Source organism: Pelodiscus sinensis, chromosome 29 (genome assembly GCF_052426305.1).
Source record: "Pelodiscus sinensis isolate ZL-2025 chromosome 29, ASM5242630v1, whole genome shotgun sequence".
Lineage (NCBI taxonomy): Eukaryota > Metazoa > Chordata > Testudines > Trionychidae > Pelodiscus > Pelodiscus sinensis.
Genome location: NC_143080.1, coordinates 4,683,122 through 4,700,694, shown reverse-complemented (window position 1 = coordinate 4,700,694; position 17,573 = coordinate 4,683,122). Strand labels below are relative to the sequence as shown.

The window sequence follows — 17,573 nt, the reverse complement described above, 5'->3', positions numbered from 1 at the left end:
CGAGTAATGAGGAAAGGGGAGGGAGAAAGGAGGGAGGAGGCAGGTGGGATGCAGCAAAAAGTTTTTAAAATATATAGAGAGATAGCTAGCCCTCTTTGGACTCAAGAAATACACCGGGCCAACTTTTTCACAGGCTTGCAAGGTATATATAATTGTGTACAGACCATCTTTTCTATAAGTTCAAGATATGTTCCAAAAACCTTGGACTTATAGCAAAACAACTTAAAGCGGGGAATTTTTTTCCCACAGCTGACTTCCATTTGCACAAATTGGAGGGAGGGGGGGATTGTGTGACTTAAGAGTGGGAAACGGGAGGACTGATAATGCATCAGTTCCTAGAAGCGTCAATGATGTTAGTGTGGAACGGATGTATACCGGGGACGCCCTGTATTATGAACTTACTAAAGACCAATGTTACTTGAAAGTACTTGTATTACAATAGTGCAATATTAACCACAGTTTCTAATTTATAGGCAAGAAATTCTATCATTGTAGATATCATTGCAGATTACCAAATTTGCTTTACTTTTGAAAGGTTAGATTCCTTCTGGGAATAAATACTTCCACTTAATATTTTCAAAATTTGTTCCTGGTCTTGTTTACTGATGCAGTAAAATCATGAAGCATTCAAGATGGCTGTGAGGAGAATAAACTTCTGTTCATACAGCATGGCACCTGGGACCACCCCTCCCCCAAGCACATGTCACATGTGATACACAGAGAAGAAATAGCTACCAAAGCAAGCAGATGGAGATCAAAATACTCAACGCCTTTTGTTTGGTTATAGTTTCTAAAAGTCTGATGGAAGAAGCAGACAACATAAAAATCATATATGCAGCCCCTTATGTTTCCTGATTCCAGGACTGTGAAATTTGCTAGCATATCTTGCCTAAAATATGTAATCTGGGATTTACTCTTTTCTTAAAAAAAACCAAGCAGACTGTAGTCTGAGCCCATTCAGCATTCATTGGCCTACTCTACATTAAACTTTTTTTTTAACTTCCACATTTTGTTGCACTACCATACAACTCCCACTGACTATGGCAATGGTGAAAACTCAAGTAGCCACTAGTGTTTTTACCATCATTCTGCTTAACTTTGGACAGAGTAGGCTGAAATGAAAAGATTTCAAGCACGATATAAATGCTAAGATTTCACTTTGATAACAGAAAGAAATATGGTGGAACTTTCTACAACAAATTTATGTTAGAAGAAAATAACCACTTTTATTTTTGGCAAAACCCTACTCTCACAAAAAGTGTGACTGGATATTTAATATCTACAGAAAACTTTGTTTTTTAGGATCTCCTCAAAAAGACATGACCACTAAATGTCTAACAAAACGTAATTTGTCTGTCTCAGAAAAATGAAGAATGTAGATATCTCTCCTTGAATTTTGTACTGTGATTGCCAGGCGACTTTTTCAAACTGCTGATGAAAGCAGGCAGTTCTTTCTGGATTTTTTTTTAAGTTTCTTAGATATGGTTTGGAAGCCCTTTCTGCATACCACTGTGAAATTTTCAGTATAATAAATTAATATTTTAGCTGCACAGAATCTGCCATAGTTTTCATTGTAGATTCCCTGTTTAAAGGGGTTTATAAATGAGTTCCAACAATATGCTCTTTTAGCTTGCATGGGTAATAAATATTGGTGCATTATATTTCATAGCGCAATCAGTAAGTATATAAATATCAGTGATTTCAACCTCTCTGACTTGAAAAAGAGAACTTGTAACATGTTTTTTTCCAAAAAGGGACAAAAAGCAAAAGGAAATACAATAAACAGTTTTATTTTTTACATTATAGAGTTTAAATATGTATTTCTAGCCTACAAGAGTAATTTCTAGCAAGCATTAACGTACATGGATGGACTTCTACTTAAAGCATTATAACACAATATAATGCTTCTACAATCATTCCACTACAATATACATCACTTCTCCATTAATTGTTTATGAATCCTTCATGTATTTAAAATACAGTGCTATCCTGCAATCAGTGTCAATATTACAAACCAGAGACTTTTCTTCAAAAAACACATATCAATACTCATAATTTTCTTTGCATTTTTGCTTTCCATTGATTTACTCTCCCCTATATGAACATTTTATACTAGACATTTTTAGAATCTCTATCCACAGATGGCTCCTGAATAAAGAAAATGTAAAGCTTATAGATCTTAGAAGGATTGACTATTGTTTAACAACAAATATCCCCAGGATTGGAGGTAAAAAAAAGGGACATCACAAAAGAATAATAATGCTTTCACAACTTTTCTTCAGTTTTCCAATTTCTATTTTAAGTTTATTAGCAAGATTTTGCTCCATAGTATTTGATTCGAATGCTTGTACAAATCCGACATCTCACTTCATTGTTAGGACTGTAAGTTCCAGGGTCACAAACCACTGCAACCAAACAAACATACAGTATTTCAGTCAGATGCCTTCCACTTTGGGATGGATTATACACATTATAGAATTTTCAAGCTTATATAAGGGACATTCAGCAGATTACTATACTAGCTCCAGGTTATATTTTTTATGCTGAATATGGAGCTAAGTGAACATATGGAGGGAAACTACATGCTTAATTTTAATATATTTTATATTAGTTACTTTTCATTTAGTATTTAATGCTCCATTCCAACAATACCCTGTAGGATAAATCTACTTGTATTATAGTATATCTTTTTCAGTTTCTCTGAGATCAACACACTAAGTTTCACTTCATAGCACAGTAGTCTAACCAAAAGTCAGATCAGACATTAAGGGCTCAATCCAGGTGATGAGCACTTTGGCTGATCCATCAATACACATTAACTTTGCTTAACTTTGTTTTACATTGACTCTAGGTGGCTGTCTTGCAAATTTCAGTTGCCATAAGCAAAAGATGTAGCTTTTGGAAATGTCTAGTGACATGTAAATACTCCTGTCTTACTTTCCTGAAAAGATTTTTTAAAGGGTTGACTATTGATTTTTAGGTATAAAACATATATTTACATTTACCTTTTTAAGGTATAAAACATATTTAGCTTTAGGTAAACTCAAAATTAAAAAAAAACCTATTCAAATTACAAGCTTTCTAAAAAACCAATACCAACCTACTAGATAGGAGTGAAACTACAGATGTGATATATCTTGATTTTAGTAAAGAACAATACAGTCCCATATGACATTCTCATATGAAATCTAGAGACATATATTCTCAATGAAATTACAATAAGATGGCTGCAAAACTGGTTGAAAGACCATACTCATTCAGTAGCTATCAATGGTTTGCTATCCAATTATGGGGGAGGTGTAAATAGTAGAATCCCTACTGAACATTCTCATTAATGACTTGGGAGAATATGCTTATTAAATCTGCAGATGACATCAGGTCGGGAGGGGATACCAGCTCTTTGGGTCAAGTATTAGAATACAAGACAACCTTGACAAAGTGGAGAACTAGTCCGAAAAATCAGGAGAATTCCAAGAACACCTGAGCATTTATTTTAAAACTGAAGGCGTATCTGGTATTGCCTGGGTCCTTCAGGGCAGCGGGCTGGTGGTGTGGGGGGGGTGCAGGAACCAGGGCACGGCCTTGGGGATGTAAGAAGGGCAATGCAGGAGGCTGGGGGTGTGACCCCAGCCCCTTCAGCCTCCAGGAGCCTTCTCTCTCTCTGCATCCCACCTCTAGCCACCACGGGCCTTTTCTCCCACCAACCTCCAGCTCTGCGGCTAACAGCTGGGGGTGGGGGAAGGATTTGGGGCAGGAGGGCTACTTACCCAGTCTGCTGGACGGCACAATAGTGAGTGCCAGCCCAGATGGCCATTCTTTTGGTGGTGTGGCTGTCCCCAGTGGCAACTTGCACATTGCTCTCTCTGCCCCCAGTGGCTAATTTCAGTATCATATCCCTCCTCTCTGTACCCCTCCTGTTTCATGTTATAGAAAACAGTTCCACTCCCAACACTTTTTTCTTGGCACAACGAAACCCTGACCTTGCTTTAAGTTAGGATAAGAGGAAACTGCATACCAAATTTGGTAGTCCTAGCTCTTACTGTTTAGGAGGAGTTCTTGAACAAAAAGACTCACAGATGGACAGACAGACAGATGCAGATTTCTAAAATATATAGACAGATGGCAGTACTATGAAAATGACCATTTCTTATTTATCCTATGCCCTGAATACTATACTTGATCTAAGAGCAAGAGGAGAAAGTCGGCCATATTTCCTGGAGGGACAGTGTCATCACATCTGTATTTCGGTATGATAAACATCAAATTTTACCAGCACCTTTTTCCAGGCTATTTCCATTTCTGCCAGCTTTAAAATCTAGAATCTTAATGCCCCTCCAACATGTAAACAGCAGTACACTTACTTCTCTCACCAATATATATATATATATATATCTCGCAGAAAAACTGTAATCCGGGATACTATACAATCTTTATATTGCTTGCTAAAATACAGATACTTTATTGTTCTATAATTACCACAGCAACTAGCACAGTCATTGTGGGTGTCATCATTTTTTCCAAAACCTGGTCGACAGCTGTCAATGCGAGTAACTTCAAAACTGTGGTCTATATAGTGTATTGCAGGTACATTCCGAAATTCGTGTTTCAGAACATATGTTTGTTTATGGAAAAATTCTTCAATGAGATCTCTTGCCTAAAATTTAGGAACAATTAAATAATAACTATGAATGTGGGATTTTGGTTTTTATATAGATTAGATATACCAATAAATATATTTTGTCCTAATATGTATATGACATGCAATATGGGCCTGATCCTGCACTCACTGCTCTGCATCCTGATACAGAGTCTTTCCTAGGATCAGGGCCAATATGAAATATAATGTATGTTATAAACAATCACTATAAAGCTAAATGAACTATATATATAAAACAGAACACTTGATTGTTTCTTTAAACTATATTACAGCTACCATATCATAATCCAAAGGTGACATTCTAGGAAAATTGAAATAGAAATATAGTACATGTTCATGTACTGCTAATTTTAATAATTTCATATTTTAGAAAGTAAATATATCAGAAACATTAGTATTGGCTTCAGCAAATTTTGGATAAATATGATATTTAAATACAGTTTTCTATCTTAAGTTGAATTATTTAGAATACAGACATCACATACACATTCCTGCTCTTTGTACAGGGTGGACTGCAACCACTCAAAATCTGTAGATACAAACGGTGAATTTCACTGCAGCATGAAGAGACTATAAAAGCCTTCTATAACACTTAAACTTTACTGATCCACTGAGTACAATTGTGGACCGTTTGCACTGAATACAAAGAAAACTACTTAAGAGTGGCACATATACATGGATATCTGTGGAAAATCTACATATCCTATATCATAAAGGGAGGACATTCCACAAATTGGTTACATAAGGGATCACTGGGTATGGCCACATTTATATGAATCCACTGGGGTAAAATATCTGCATAGGAAACATGGAACAGCAGTGGCTAATATTCCCTAACATATAGGCTGTGATTAGACTGCATCCCTTTTCCTTAAAAGGGATGCAAATTAGACATATCGCAATTGCAAATGAAGCGGAGATTTAAATCGCCCCCGCTTCATTAGCATAAAAATGGCTGCCGCTTTTTTCCGGCTCGGAGCTTTGCTGGAAAAAAGCGCCAGTCTAGATGCGGATCTTTCAGAAAATAAAGCCTTTTCGGAAAGATCCCTTATCCCGATAAAGGCTTTATTTTCCGAAAGATCCGCGTCTAGACTGGCGCTTTTTTCTGGCAAAGCTCCGAGCCGGAAAAAAGCGGCAGCCATTTTTATGCTAATGAAGCGGGGGGGATTTAAATCCCCGCTTCATTTGCAATTGCGATATGTCTAATTTGCATCCCATTTACGGAAAAGGGATGCAGTCTAGACACAGCCATATAAAATAGCAGTGCCAAAGCACCATTGTCTGCTTGTGGACTGATTAAATAGATTCTTTCTCCATGCTGTGCTTGCTCTAATCCCAATTATCTAAGGTTGGTACAGAGAAAAGGAAATTTCACCTTTAACTAACTCCGTGGTTCATATTTTATAAACACTTTCTCAAAGCCACTCCTTTCCTCATTAGTATGCTTGCATTAAAAAAATCCTACCTCCTGAACTCTTTGGTTGGTTACATCTTCACAGTCGTAAGAAATCTGTTGGCAAACTGCTTCCCACCCTGGAGCAAAAGGATTTACTATAAAGAAAAGGAGAAAGAAGTTAAAAGCAAAACTGCTTCGTAATTTCTCCTCACAAATACCTTGAAGAATGCATAACAATGAAGCATCTTAAAATTAGTATCTTTCATTTAGAAATTTATTTTTACAAAGAATTGCCAGGCAAATGCCAGTTATCATACTATTGCTGCTACTTATTTTTATACTATATTAATTGTATCCCATTGCAAATACAACTCAAGAGCGGAGGCACTCTCTATTTTGCCTTAAATTTGTGAGGAATAGTCATTTTATTCCATTTGTTTCTGTGATCAAGGTACTGTTTCAATTTCAAAACCATTCTTGTGATCTAAGACACTTAACTGAATTTTTAATAATAAAAATGAAGAGAAATGAATAATCAGAAGTAAAGGCGATTGACTGGCTAGATGAGCTGGTGTAGAAGGCGCTGTGTTGTTGTTGTTGATGGTGGTACTGCGACCATGGGTCCCCATGGAGGATAGGAGAGGTGGATATAGCCACGGGTGATTGAATCATGGGTACTGTGGTGGTTACTGGATGGTCTTCTTTCTGATGGAACACCAGGACGATGCAGAGTAGGTGGGAGAAGAATGTTGGGAGAAGAATATACTTCCATGTTCAGTGCCACATCAGTGCAGGGAGAAGATGGTGTTGGGGAGAATGAAGTTTCCTCTGCTCCGTGCCAGTGCAAGCTATGTTTCCCGAGAGTTGGGGAATGCAGAGGTGACTCATTTCTGATATCAGGGAGTGTTGTAGGGTTGTGTGTGTGTCTCACAGTGCTGGAGCTCAGATTTCTCCAGGGACTTGTCGGATCCCATGTCCAGTGCTGACTGTTGTTTGGATGCTGGTACCAAAGCCCGCAATGGTGTGGCACTGTCTACTGGTGCCAGAAGAAATGGCCTATCCAGCTTAGCCTTTGGTGCCAGGTGTGTTGCCTGAGGGAATGGTACCGAGGAGAATGATTTGTGCTTCAGCTCCAATTCAGCACGCTTCAGTGGTGCCACCTTCTGCTTTTCAGCAGTGCCAGAGGATGCTGAATGGCGAATGGGTCGTTCAGGCTGATGTTGCACCACTGGCAGTAACCATGCCGGGGATGCCCTGGACTTACAGGAGTCCCAGGGGAGAGATGAAAGTGGCCTCTTCCTTGGAGCTGAGGGCTCCATAGAGGCAGACTTTTTTGAGTACAGTATGTGGTGGGTTTTGTCCCAGGCTGGAGGGATGTCTCCCACAGAATATTCTTCAGTTACATCTCCCTGTCTCGCCTTGCTCTCAGTGTAATGTTCTGGCAGTGGTAGCATTTCTGGGAGACATTGCCCTCCCCCAGGCATCTAATGCAGGAAGTGTGTCCATCTGATACGGGCATTGTATGCCTTCAGGAATCACACTTCTTAAATCGGGGTGAACCCAATATGATAGGGAAAAAAAAGGCCAGGAAAAACGTTGAAGAAAAAAGGGAAGGTTTGTATTTTTTTGATAAATGGATTCTAAATATGAAATGAAGGTAAAAGATGACAGAAACGAGTAAAATGAAGTAAATTTTGGTCTGTTGAAGGGATGGTGTAGACGGAGCTTGGTCCTGCCTTGAGGGTGGAGGGCTGGACTCGATGACCTCTCGAGGTCCCTTCCAGTCCTATGATTCTATGAAAAAGGATGCACTGCTAAGGAGTTCTGTCTTCTGCAGAGGACAGCAGAAAAGGAACTGAGGGGTCCACACCACTCATGCAGACAATGGACACAGCAGCATGAGGCAGTGGCTGCACATGCACATTGCGGGGAAGGCACTGCTATGGGAAAAACCTCTGATTGCTGGTGCGATGGCGCACCAACACCTGAGTGGAGCACCCACAGGAACATCACTTGAAAGTGACTCTAGAGTTGCCAGTTACCACAGAGAGTCTTTTTCTTATTTTCTTACATCATGTTCACAGCACATAATGGTACTAGCATAAGACTATTCCCTATTTTACTTCAGCATAATTCAGCTTTCCCAAAGGAACCCCATTCTATATTTTTTTCAGTGGGGCTTACTCCAATATATAGTCAGTCTTAGCTTTTTTAGTAACTTGGAATCAGATCTACATCAAAATGACAGTGGAAGAAGGGAAGATGAGAGTAACTGTAGAAGTTTTAAGAACACATACATTTAGTGTTCTAAGGACCTGTCATAACATTTGAAGCTTAAAAAAAAAAGCTTAAGGACAGCTGTTAACTCAGGAGACTGTTTCAATTGCAAACTCACAGAGGAACTAAGAACATGCTGTTTGTTGAATACTCTGGGATATGTGTGAAAGTTTGTGAGACCCTACAATTCAACTCTGAACAGTAGCAACACAGTTTTGAGCAGGTAGGACTCAGAGTGAAGGTAAGCAAAACTGAAGGTATAACTGAGGAAGGAGGACATACCAGAAAGGAAATTATAGGCAGACAGCCTAAACAACTGAAAGAGTCCAAATGCACAGAACAGGGACTTGGTAAAGTACAAGAAAATTAATCTGTAGGCTCTCCACCATGAAAATGCAGATATTGAGATAGTAAAATAGTTGCACACTCCATGATGGGAAAGAAAATGAATATGTGAGTGGCATAATGTGGGCCACCTCAAATGAAGATAAATTGAGGGAGGCTAGACTCTGCTGGTAAGACATGTCCAATGGAGACCTGAGAATTATATTGATAGTCTGGGTCTTGCAATGATTATGGATGGAAGACAACTAAGGGGAAGGCAAAAGACTTGTTATATGGACTGGTTATCAATGGACATTAAAAAGACCAATTTGCATGTCAACCAGATGTACAATAATGAATTTCTGAAAAAAACTATAGAAGTTGCCAACCCTGAATAAGGATGTGGCAAGGAATAACATGAAGAAAATAGTAAGAAAAATAAATCTGATCATTTGGTAAAATTACAATATTAATGAAGAATCATAAATGATCTATGTCTGAACTAATGATCTTTTGAGAATGGGTGACAGGGGATGGACCACATCATGATTACCTGTTCCGTTCATTCCCTCTGAAGCACCTGGGACTGGCTACTATCAGAAGGCAGGATACTGATCTACATGGAACTTTGGTCTGACTCAGTATGCCATTCTTATATTTCCCAAAGCCCTTTACAAACTACACCTCTGCTTGAAAATAACCTTTCCAGTAGGATTGTTAAATTTACAGTACTATAAATGCAACTAACTCATAAACTGCATTATAGCTCCATCTGTGGGCTAACAAGAAAAAATACATGTCTGAAGTGGGTTGCGCCCACGAAAGCTCATACCATCTACATGTTTTGTTAGTCTTTAAGGTGCTACTAAACTATTTGTTTTTTAAGTTTTTCCTGTTACAGACTAACTCGGCTACCCCTCTAAAGCAAGGAAAAATACAGATACTCTGAATAAAAGCAGAGAATCAACATGTTAAGGAATGTATGCCTCTGATATAACTGCAAATGTTACTTCTATTGTCCTTAATTTAGCTCTTTTGTTAATAAGGTATCAGTATGACACTACCTCTTAAACAGATGCTTAAATCTATTACCTTGAAAAGTAACAAATAGCTCATCCAGGAGGCCATGTTTTGGTATCTTGATGACATGACATTTATATGATGGTTCTATGACATGACATGTCAAATCAGAGATTAAATCGTTCAAGATTTTCTTCAGCTCCTCAAAGAATTGACCATTAGCTGCTAGTCTGCACTCTTTTGTAGTAAACCGAACAGATATCTGGTATGTATAGTCAGGTTCCCTATATGCTTAAGAAAAATAAGTATGCACATAAATACATGCAATACATTTGTCCTACACATACTATATTCTCTATGTCAGTGTTTCTTAAACTATGTTCTGCGGAACACTGGTGTTCCATGAACAACTTGCAGGTGTGCTGTGACCTCTTCTTTGTTTTTGTTGTTTTTTTTGTCTGACAGCAAATTTTTTTTAAAGAAAATTTTCATAGGTGTTCTGCATAAAAAATATTATTGTTTGGTGTTCCATGGTCTCAAAAAGTTTAAGAAACACTGCCCTATGTAGTCCTATTCTTTGTACCTTATATCTTAAATAGACTTTAGAAGTAAACTAATTTGTTATACTTCTTAAGCATAATGGGCCAAATTCATCCTTGTTATAGTTTCCCTGATTTAAATGGGGTTACACTGTTAATTTAGTTTGATATACACAAGAATTTTCCTATGTATACATTTTTGTAAAACTATACATTAAATACCAAATATGGAGAAATGTTATATGTCAAAACAGCTACAGAAATAACATGACCATTTTTGAGCCTGTGCACTTGCTTAATAAGTAAACATAGCTGAAATGTGATGAGAAGTTGTTAAAGAAAGTATTTCATGTATCTGCATTTTAGGGTGGAAAGTTTGTAAATCTGATTGGAAAAATAAATTACATCTGTTTCTTTCTCCTTTTATTTATTTTTTAAAAATTGTTTTGGGAGAATGATTGGATTGTTGAAGTGCACAATCTGTCATCCTTCCACCACTCATAGTCATCAACTAAGATTAGAAGACTCTTTCTATACCAGGACATTATCCTAGCTTTGACTCCTCTTTAAAACAAGTTCATAGCCATGTCAGAGCCTCTTTTCTGACCTGGATGGCAGGAAGGCAATGAACATATCTATTTTCCCCAAAGATAAAGATTATTTAATTCTCAAGGATGGTCACCACATACTCTTGGTAGTTATATTGATATGACTGAAATTAAAGTTGAATTGAACGGACTTATTGTACTAAAGGGCTACGTCTACACTGGCCCCTTTTCCGGAAGGGGCATGTTAATTTCAGAAGCCGTAATAGGGAAATCCGCGGGGGATTTAAATATCCCCCGCGGCATTTAAATAAAAATGTCCGCCGCTTTTTTCCGGCTTTTAAAAAAGCCTGAAAAGAGCGTCTACACTGGCCCCGATCCTCCGGAAAAAAAGCCCTTTTCCGGAGGATCTTATTCCTACTTATTCCTACTTATTCCTACTTATCCGAAGTAGGAATAAGATCCTCCGGAAAAGGGCTTTTTTTCCGGAGGATCGGGGCCAGTGTAGACGCTCTTTTCCGGCTTTTTTAAAAGCCGGAAAAAAGCGGCGGACATTTTTATTTAAATGCCGCGGGGGATATTTAAATCCCCCGCAGATTTCCCTATTACGGCTTCTGAAATTAACATGCCCCTTCCGGAAAAGGGGCCAGTGTAGACGTAGCCCAGATGTTTATCATCAAGGTGCTTAAAAATGTATTTATATTGTAGAGTATGGTGCTAATTGTGTTTAATAAAACAATATTCAAAAAAGTCACATGCCCTAGTTAATCAGCAAATTTGTACAGTCTTACCATATACCATAAATTTGTATGTCTTAAATCTCTCTCTCTCTTCTTGTATGTCACTTTTGATGGTTTTATAAGAAAGAGTGCAAGTATAAGATCCAGACATAGACTCCTGAAAACCTCTCACCATCAACTTTCCTGTTTCAGTGAGATTGATGTAACTTTGTCCTAAAATGGAAACAGGAAACTATCTGATTAATACTGAAAAACACTGACACATAATTTATGTAGTATGCTAACAGATAAGATATATTATTTACCTTTACATCGTTATATCAATGTATTTATATGTATTGGTCTGAAATAGACTGAATCTAATGCCCTTCTGGCCTTGTTGCTAAGCTTATTTTCCCTAGCTCTTACCGTTTAGGACCATAGTGTCCAACACGCTAGCCACTACCCACAAGTGGCTATTTGGCCGGTTGAGTGTGGCTAGTTGGTTTGAACAATGTGGCTATTTGACCTGTTGAATGCTATAGTTTGCTACAGCAGTAGCCACTATAGTGGCCACTGTAGGGGTTGGCAACCTTTCAGAAGTGACATGCAGAAATTTAACTTATTCACTGCTATTTACAAGGCTGAGTGCGATTGATACTTTTAAAATCAATAAGGGTATGATTACACTGCCACCTTAGTTCGAACTAGGGTGGCTAATGTAGGCATTCGAAGTTGCAAATGAAGCCCGGGATTTAAATATCCCGGGCTTCATTTGCATCTTGCCGGGCGCCGCCATTTTTAAATCCCCCTTAGTGCGGACTCCGTGCCCGCGGCTACACGCGGCACGGAGTAAGTAGTTTGAATTAGGATCGCTAATTTGAACTACCATTACTCCTCGTGGAACGAGGTGTACCGGTAGTTCGAATTAGAGAGCCTAATTCGAACTACCTACTCCATGCCGCGTGTAGCCACGGGCACGGAGTCCGCACTAAGGGAGATTTAAAAATGGCGGCGCCCGGCAAGATGCAAATGAAGCCCAGGATATTTAAATCCCGGGCTTCATTTGCAACTTCAAATGCCTACATTAGCCACCCTAGTTCGAACTAGGGTGGCAGTGTAGACATATCCTAATAGTCTCAGTTACATTTTAGTACCTTCATTAATAAATAAAATCAGATGCAGATCTTACCATTTAGTGTGATACTTGGCCTTGCTTTCCCTTGCTGAGTCCTCCAATCTCAGGCTCATAGTTTGATATTTTAAGCAGTTCACAAGCGTCTCTCTCCAACGCTGCTCTGCTAGTGATGATAGCAGAAGAACGGCAGCCTGATCCCCCGCTGTAGCAGCAGCCACTGCAGCTCCCTGGCACTCCCATGCCACACTGCAGCCCCAGGTTCAGCCCCAGCAGCCGCCCCACGGCCTGCCCCAGGAGCAGCTACCACACACCCCTAACCAAGCTCCAGCTCTTCTCCAGGACTGAAGCTGGGGCCATGGCCATGTAATGACTTCCCAGCTGTCCTGGGTGGCGGCCCTGGCTGCCAGAGGAGCCACTGCCACGGCCACACGTCCTGGGCTGGCCCTGGAGGCCAGAGGTGCTGCTACCGTGGCCACGTGGTTTCAGGTAGGCCCCGGAGGCACCACTGCCATACCCATGCAGTCTCAGGCTGGTCCTGGACGTCGGAGAAGCTGCTGCCTCAGCCCCAGCCACCTCAGCCACAGCGCTGCCTCCTTCCATTGTCACTGGTCACAGTGCAGCCTAACCTGCTGCAGAGGAAGGGGGAAGGCTCCAACAGCAGTGCAAGCTCCTTGCTGTGTGCAGGGGAGGAGGAGCAGGGAGAGGGAGGAAGGAGGGGGAGTTGTGCTCCCTTGTGTGCCACTCAAAATTGGCTTGCGTGCCACATATGGCATGCGTACCATAGGTTGCTGACCCCTTGGCTACTGCTTCAGAACTGGCTGGACACCATGGGTTTAGGAGGAGCTCTTGAACTAATGGACTCAGAGACACACATTTGTACTCTAAAATATAGATATAGATAATCTTCTATATATTGAGAAAGTTTGCACATACAGAATTCTACTCAACCTTTAGTGACTGAGTTAATTTTTTTTGTAAAAGAGAAGAGAAACAGAAAAGAAAGCCTAAGAATGTTTCATGTTTTCCATCACATATGGATTGCTTCTAGTTATGCAATATTCATAAAAATCAGATTCTGTGGGTTAGTGGGTGACAGAATAAACATGGAACCTGTAAGACTGGAAATAAAGCAGTAAAGAGAAAGCAACTTGCCTTTGAGATTCTTTCCATCTGGTCCAATCCATAAGTAGCTTGGATCTATAACTTCTTTTTGAGAAAGTGCCAAATCCATGCATACTAGGAATGGACTATTTGTATACACTTTAACATAAATGTTCACTGCAATATAAGAGAATGAATTAAACAACAATGCTAAAACAATGAAATTACTAAATATCAGTTTATACTTACATATATATTATATATTTTTTTGCCCAACTTGCAAAATTAGTTGAGTGTAAAATTAATCTCCAGATGGTCTTTATGTATTATTATTATGTACTGTGGAACTGTCCAAAATGTGATTTGTACTATCCAAACATACTGGAAAACATGGTCTGAATCCCAAAGTTTTGACAGCCAAAGAATATCAGATGTCCATTTTACAGATGAGATGGTGAGAGAAAAAGAAGCACCTAAACTCTTAATCTGTCATTGAATGCTTACAAATTTCCATAGCAACAGCTCAGGGAAAAGTATTTGTTGAACCACAGCTCTACATCATGGGAACACAGTACTGTAGGAATCACCAGTAGCTTCAGCAGCACATGGTGTCTCCTAGTGTATCCTGATAAAGGTTGGCACTTTCATGCAATAAAGGCTACTGTTAAAATACAATAAATTGACCACTGCCAGCACTTTAGATTTTGTGCCTCTGAAAAATATAAAGATTTAACGGTATTTTTCTAAAACGATCTATTTAATTTCTAAATAAATAATTGTGCTCCCATTGACTTTGGCTCTCCTCCCACACAAATTAAAGTTCTTCATAGTTTTTCTAAAGCCGTTTCCACTGTAACTTTAGTAAGTAATTGTAAAGACGCAGAATAAATCTATCAGTTCAATTAACTGCTGACCAAACATTTACCAGATTGGCCCCATAATGTATCTGAACAAAGAAGAAAAAAACACGTTCAGACTGGAGCCATATGAGGATGAACAAGATATAACCCTGCTCTATACCTAAGTACACAATTTATGAGATCTGTTACATTGGGTATGGAATAAATATGTTTTTCACTGCTATTGGATGTGTAACAGGTTTCCATCAACGCTACTATGCCAGTAACTGCACTTGTCTCCCACCAGGCAGGACTATGCTTCATCCCCAAATAGTCTGCCATTCTGAGATAGCCACCATGTAGTAGCAAACAGGTATTCAGGAAGCAGTTTGAACTCTCTGAACCTTGGCACAAAGGCTTTTTAAACACTGCTTACCTCAAAAGAAGTTTGTTTTCCAACCCACCTTCATGTCTGGCAGAATTTAGGAATTCACACCAAAACCATGTCTAATGCAGATGCCCTTCTTTGATAACAAATGCATAACTGTTCTTTTTCATCTTTAATTACTGTGACTTAGTTTAAAACATTATAGTCTAGGCCAAAACACAGTTCTGAATAACTGACTTGGGCCACATCTATACTTATTGTGCTGGAGATCAATCTTCTGGCATTCGATTTAGTAGGTCTAGTAAGGACCCAATAAATCAAACACTGAGGTCACCCGCAGTCAGTGAGAATACTCCTCTATTTGTGAGGAGTAAGGGAAGCCAATGGAAGTGTTTGTTCCCATCGACCTCCTGCTGTGGAGACAGCACCAAGCTTGGCTTTAGGTATGTGGACTCCAGACACATTATTAACATAGCTGGAGTTGTGTTTCTTAAGCTTAACTTCTGGGTCTAATATAGACCTGTTGTTAACAGTCCTTACTGAAAACAGACTCTCCGATATAGTCTGAGGAATGAACTATCAAATTTGCACATTTTGCCAATGAGTTTTTATATAAAATTTAAAAAGGTGTAAGTGCACCTTCTACTGAATCATGCAATCGTTTAATTTGAATATTTTTCTATTTACAGTGTCCTTTATTTCACAGTGGTTATGCTTTGTTGACAGCTTTCAGATTATGGTAATTGAATTGTTCCAGTTGTTGGTAATAATTTGACATAAAAATTTACAGTTACCTTTTTATTATGTCTAATAATATAATATCTAATATTATATCTAATGTCCTGTTTATATACTTGAAGAATTATATTATATTCTATATAAGATTTAATATTCTTGATATAACACAGCAACAGTCATTTACATACGTACATTTGTTTATATCCTTTTTTATGTTTTATTAATATTGCACTAAAATGCTTACTGAGCTCTTAACTATAAAAATAATAATCACCTTGATGTTTGGTGTTGCCATAAATGTAATTCTTTTTAATTAATTTAACAGAATATTGTTCTTCATCAACTGCCGCTTCCACTGTACAGAAAACACAGTAAGGCATAATTTTTTTGAAAAAAAAAATCAAATCAAATCAAATCTGAACTCAGTTTGTTTCTCAGCCCAAGGCCCCACCCCTTTTGCCTGAGATCCCGCCCCTTCAGCAATCTCCCCTCCAGATAAAGCCAAGCCCCGCCCTGCCTGGATGCCCAATCCTTGCTGCCCAGGCAGCTTGGGAAGGCAATACCTTCCCTTGCCTACGTTACCTGTTGCCCACGGCTAGGAATGTCACCGGTTAACCGTTCCCGGGTGATGCTTATTGGTTACCCAACTCCCCACCCGCAGGGCTCCCGTTTAAATGGTGAAGGGGTTACACATAACGTTTAATCGGTTAACTGACGAAACGGGATTCTTCATCCCCAATGGGGGCGAAGCCGGCTGTGCCAGTATTTGCCGCCCCCCCCCATGACTCCTGCCCCAGGGTTTCCCTGGAGGCCGCCGGGCTGCCCCTGGAGGGTGTGTGGCTTCCTCAAGGGCCAGGCCACGAGATAGCAGAGGTGGCCTGAGGAAGATGAAAGCCTTGATGGCTCCTGGCCAGAGGGGCCCTAAGGCTCAGGGAACAAGGGGCTCTGGGAGAGCACAATGGCCCTGCCAGGGCCACAGCGAGCAGGCCTGCCCCGGGCCCCTGAGGACACCGGCTACCTTGGGTCAAAGCCCACAGGGCGTTCAACACAACCGCCAAGGCCAGGCGGGAGGCGCTGCAGGGCCGCGAGCCCCGCCCCCAGCCGGCCCCCGCCATCCCGGCTCCCTGCCCAGGAGAGAGAGGGGGCGGGGCACGGTCCTCCGCATCCCTTGGCCGCCCCCCTCCCCCCACCCGCGGCCTTCCAACCGCCGCCGAGCCAGCCCAACCGCCTCTTTCCCGCTTGTCGGGACCGCAGCGCGAGCCCAACCGCCTTTTTTTTTTTTTTTTTTTTGCCTGCCGCGCGAGGCTCAAACGCTCTTCCCGCCTTTTTCCCCCCCCCCCCCCCCGCCCGTCTCGTCCCCAGCGCGAGGTTCAAACGCTTTTCCCGCCTTTCCCCCCCCCCCCGTCTCGTCCCCAGCGCGAGGCGCAAACGCTTTTCCCGCCTTTTTCCCCCGCCCGTCTAGTCCCCAGCGCGAGGCTCAAACACTTTTCCCGCCTTTTTTTTCCCGCCGGCTCTTTCCCATACCTCAGTTCTCCCGCGAGGCGCCCCCCTCCATTCTCTCCTTCCCTCAGCTGCCCCCGTGGAAGGGCTGATGAGGATGGGGGGGGGAGGTCCGTGACAATTTTGCCTGGCTAGGGTATCATCGCCCCCTTTAATAAAACTGGGGGGGGGGGTCCCTTGCTGCACCTCCCCCCCATACACACACAAGCCAAGTTGCAACCTGCAAAAACTGATCACCCAAGCAAGGCACTCCTTCCTTGGGATTGACTGGCCGCCCCGCCCGTAGGTCACCGTCCCCCTCACCCTGTGCTCCACATCCCTACACACTTCCTTTTAACTGTGCCCAGGAGTGATTTCCAAGTACCCCAGTGCAGTGCTTTTTGTCCTGTTGG

The 17,573-nt window shown here is 40.8% G+C and overlaps 1 protein-coding gene across 1 annotated transcript; it reads right to left on the bottom strand.

Moving 5' to 3' along the window:
• Positions 1–1,774: 1,774 nt before the first annotated feature.
• On the bottom strand, positions 1,775–16,949 carry ZPBP2 (zona pellucida binding protein 2). The gene is made up of 8 exons (XM_025181832.3): positions 16,700–16,949; positions 15,956–16,036; positions 13,768–13,893; positions 11,550–11,711; positions 9,747–9,965; positions 6,123–6,208; positions 4,477–4,654; positions 1,775–2,405 (listed from the first exon to the last, which is right to left on the bottom strand). The coding sequence occupies exons 1-8, from the start codon at positions 16,794–16,796 to the stop codon at positions 2,308–2,310; spliced, it is 1,047 nt and encodes a 348-aa protein (XP_025037617.2). The 5' UTR covers positions 16,797–16,949; the 3' UTR covers positions 1,775–2,307.
• Between the last annotated feature and the right edge of the window lie 624 nt (positions 16,950–17,573).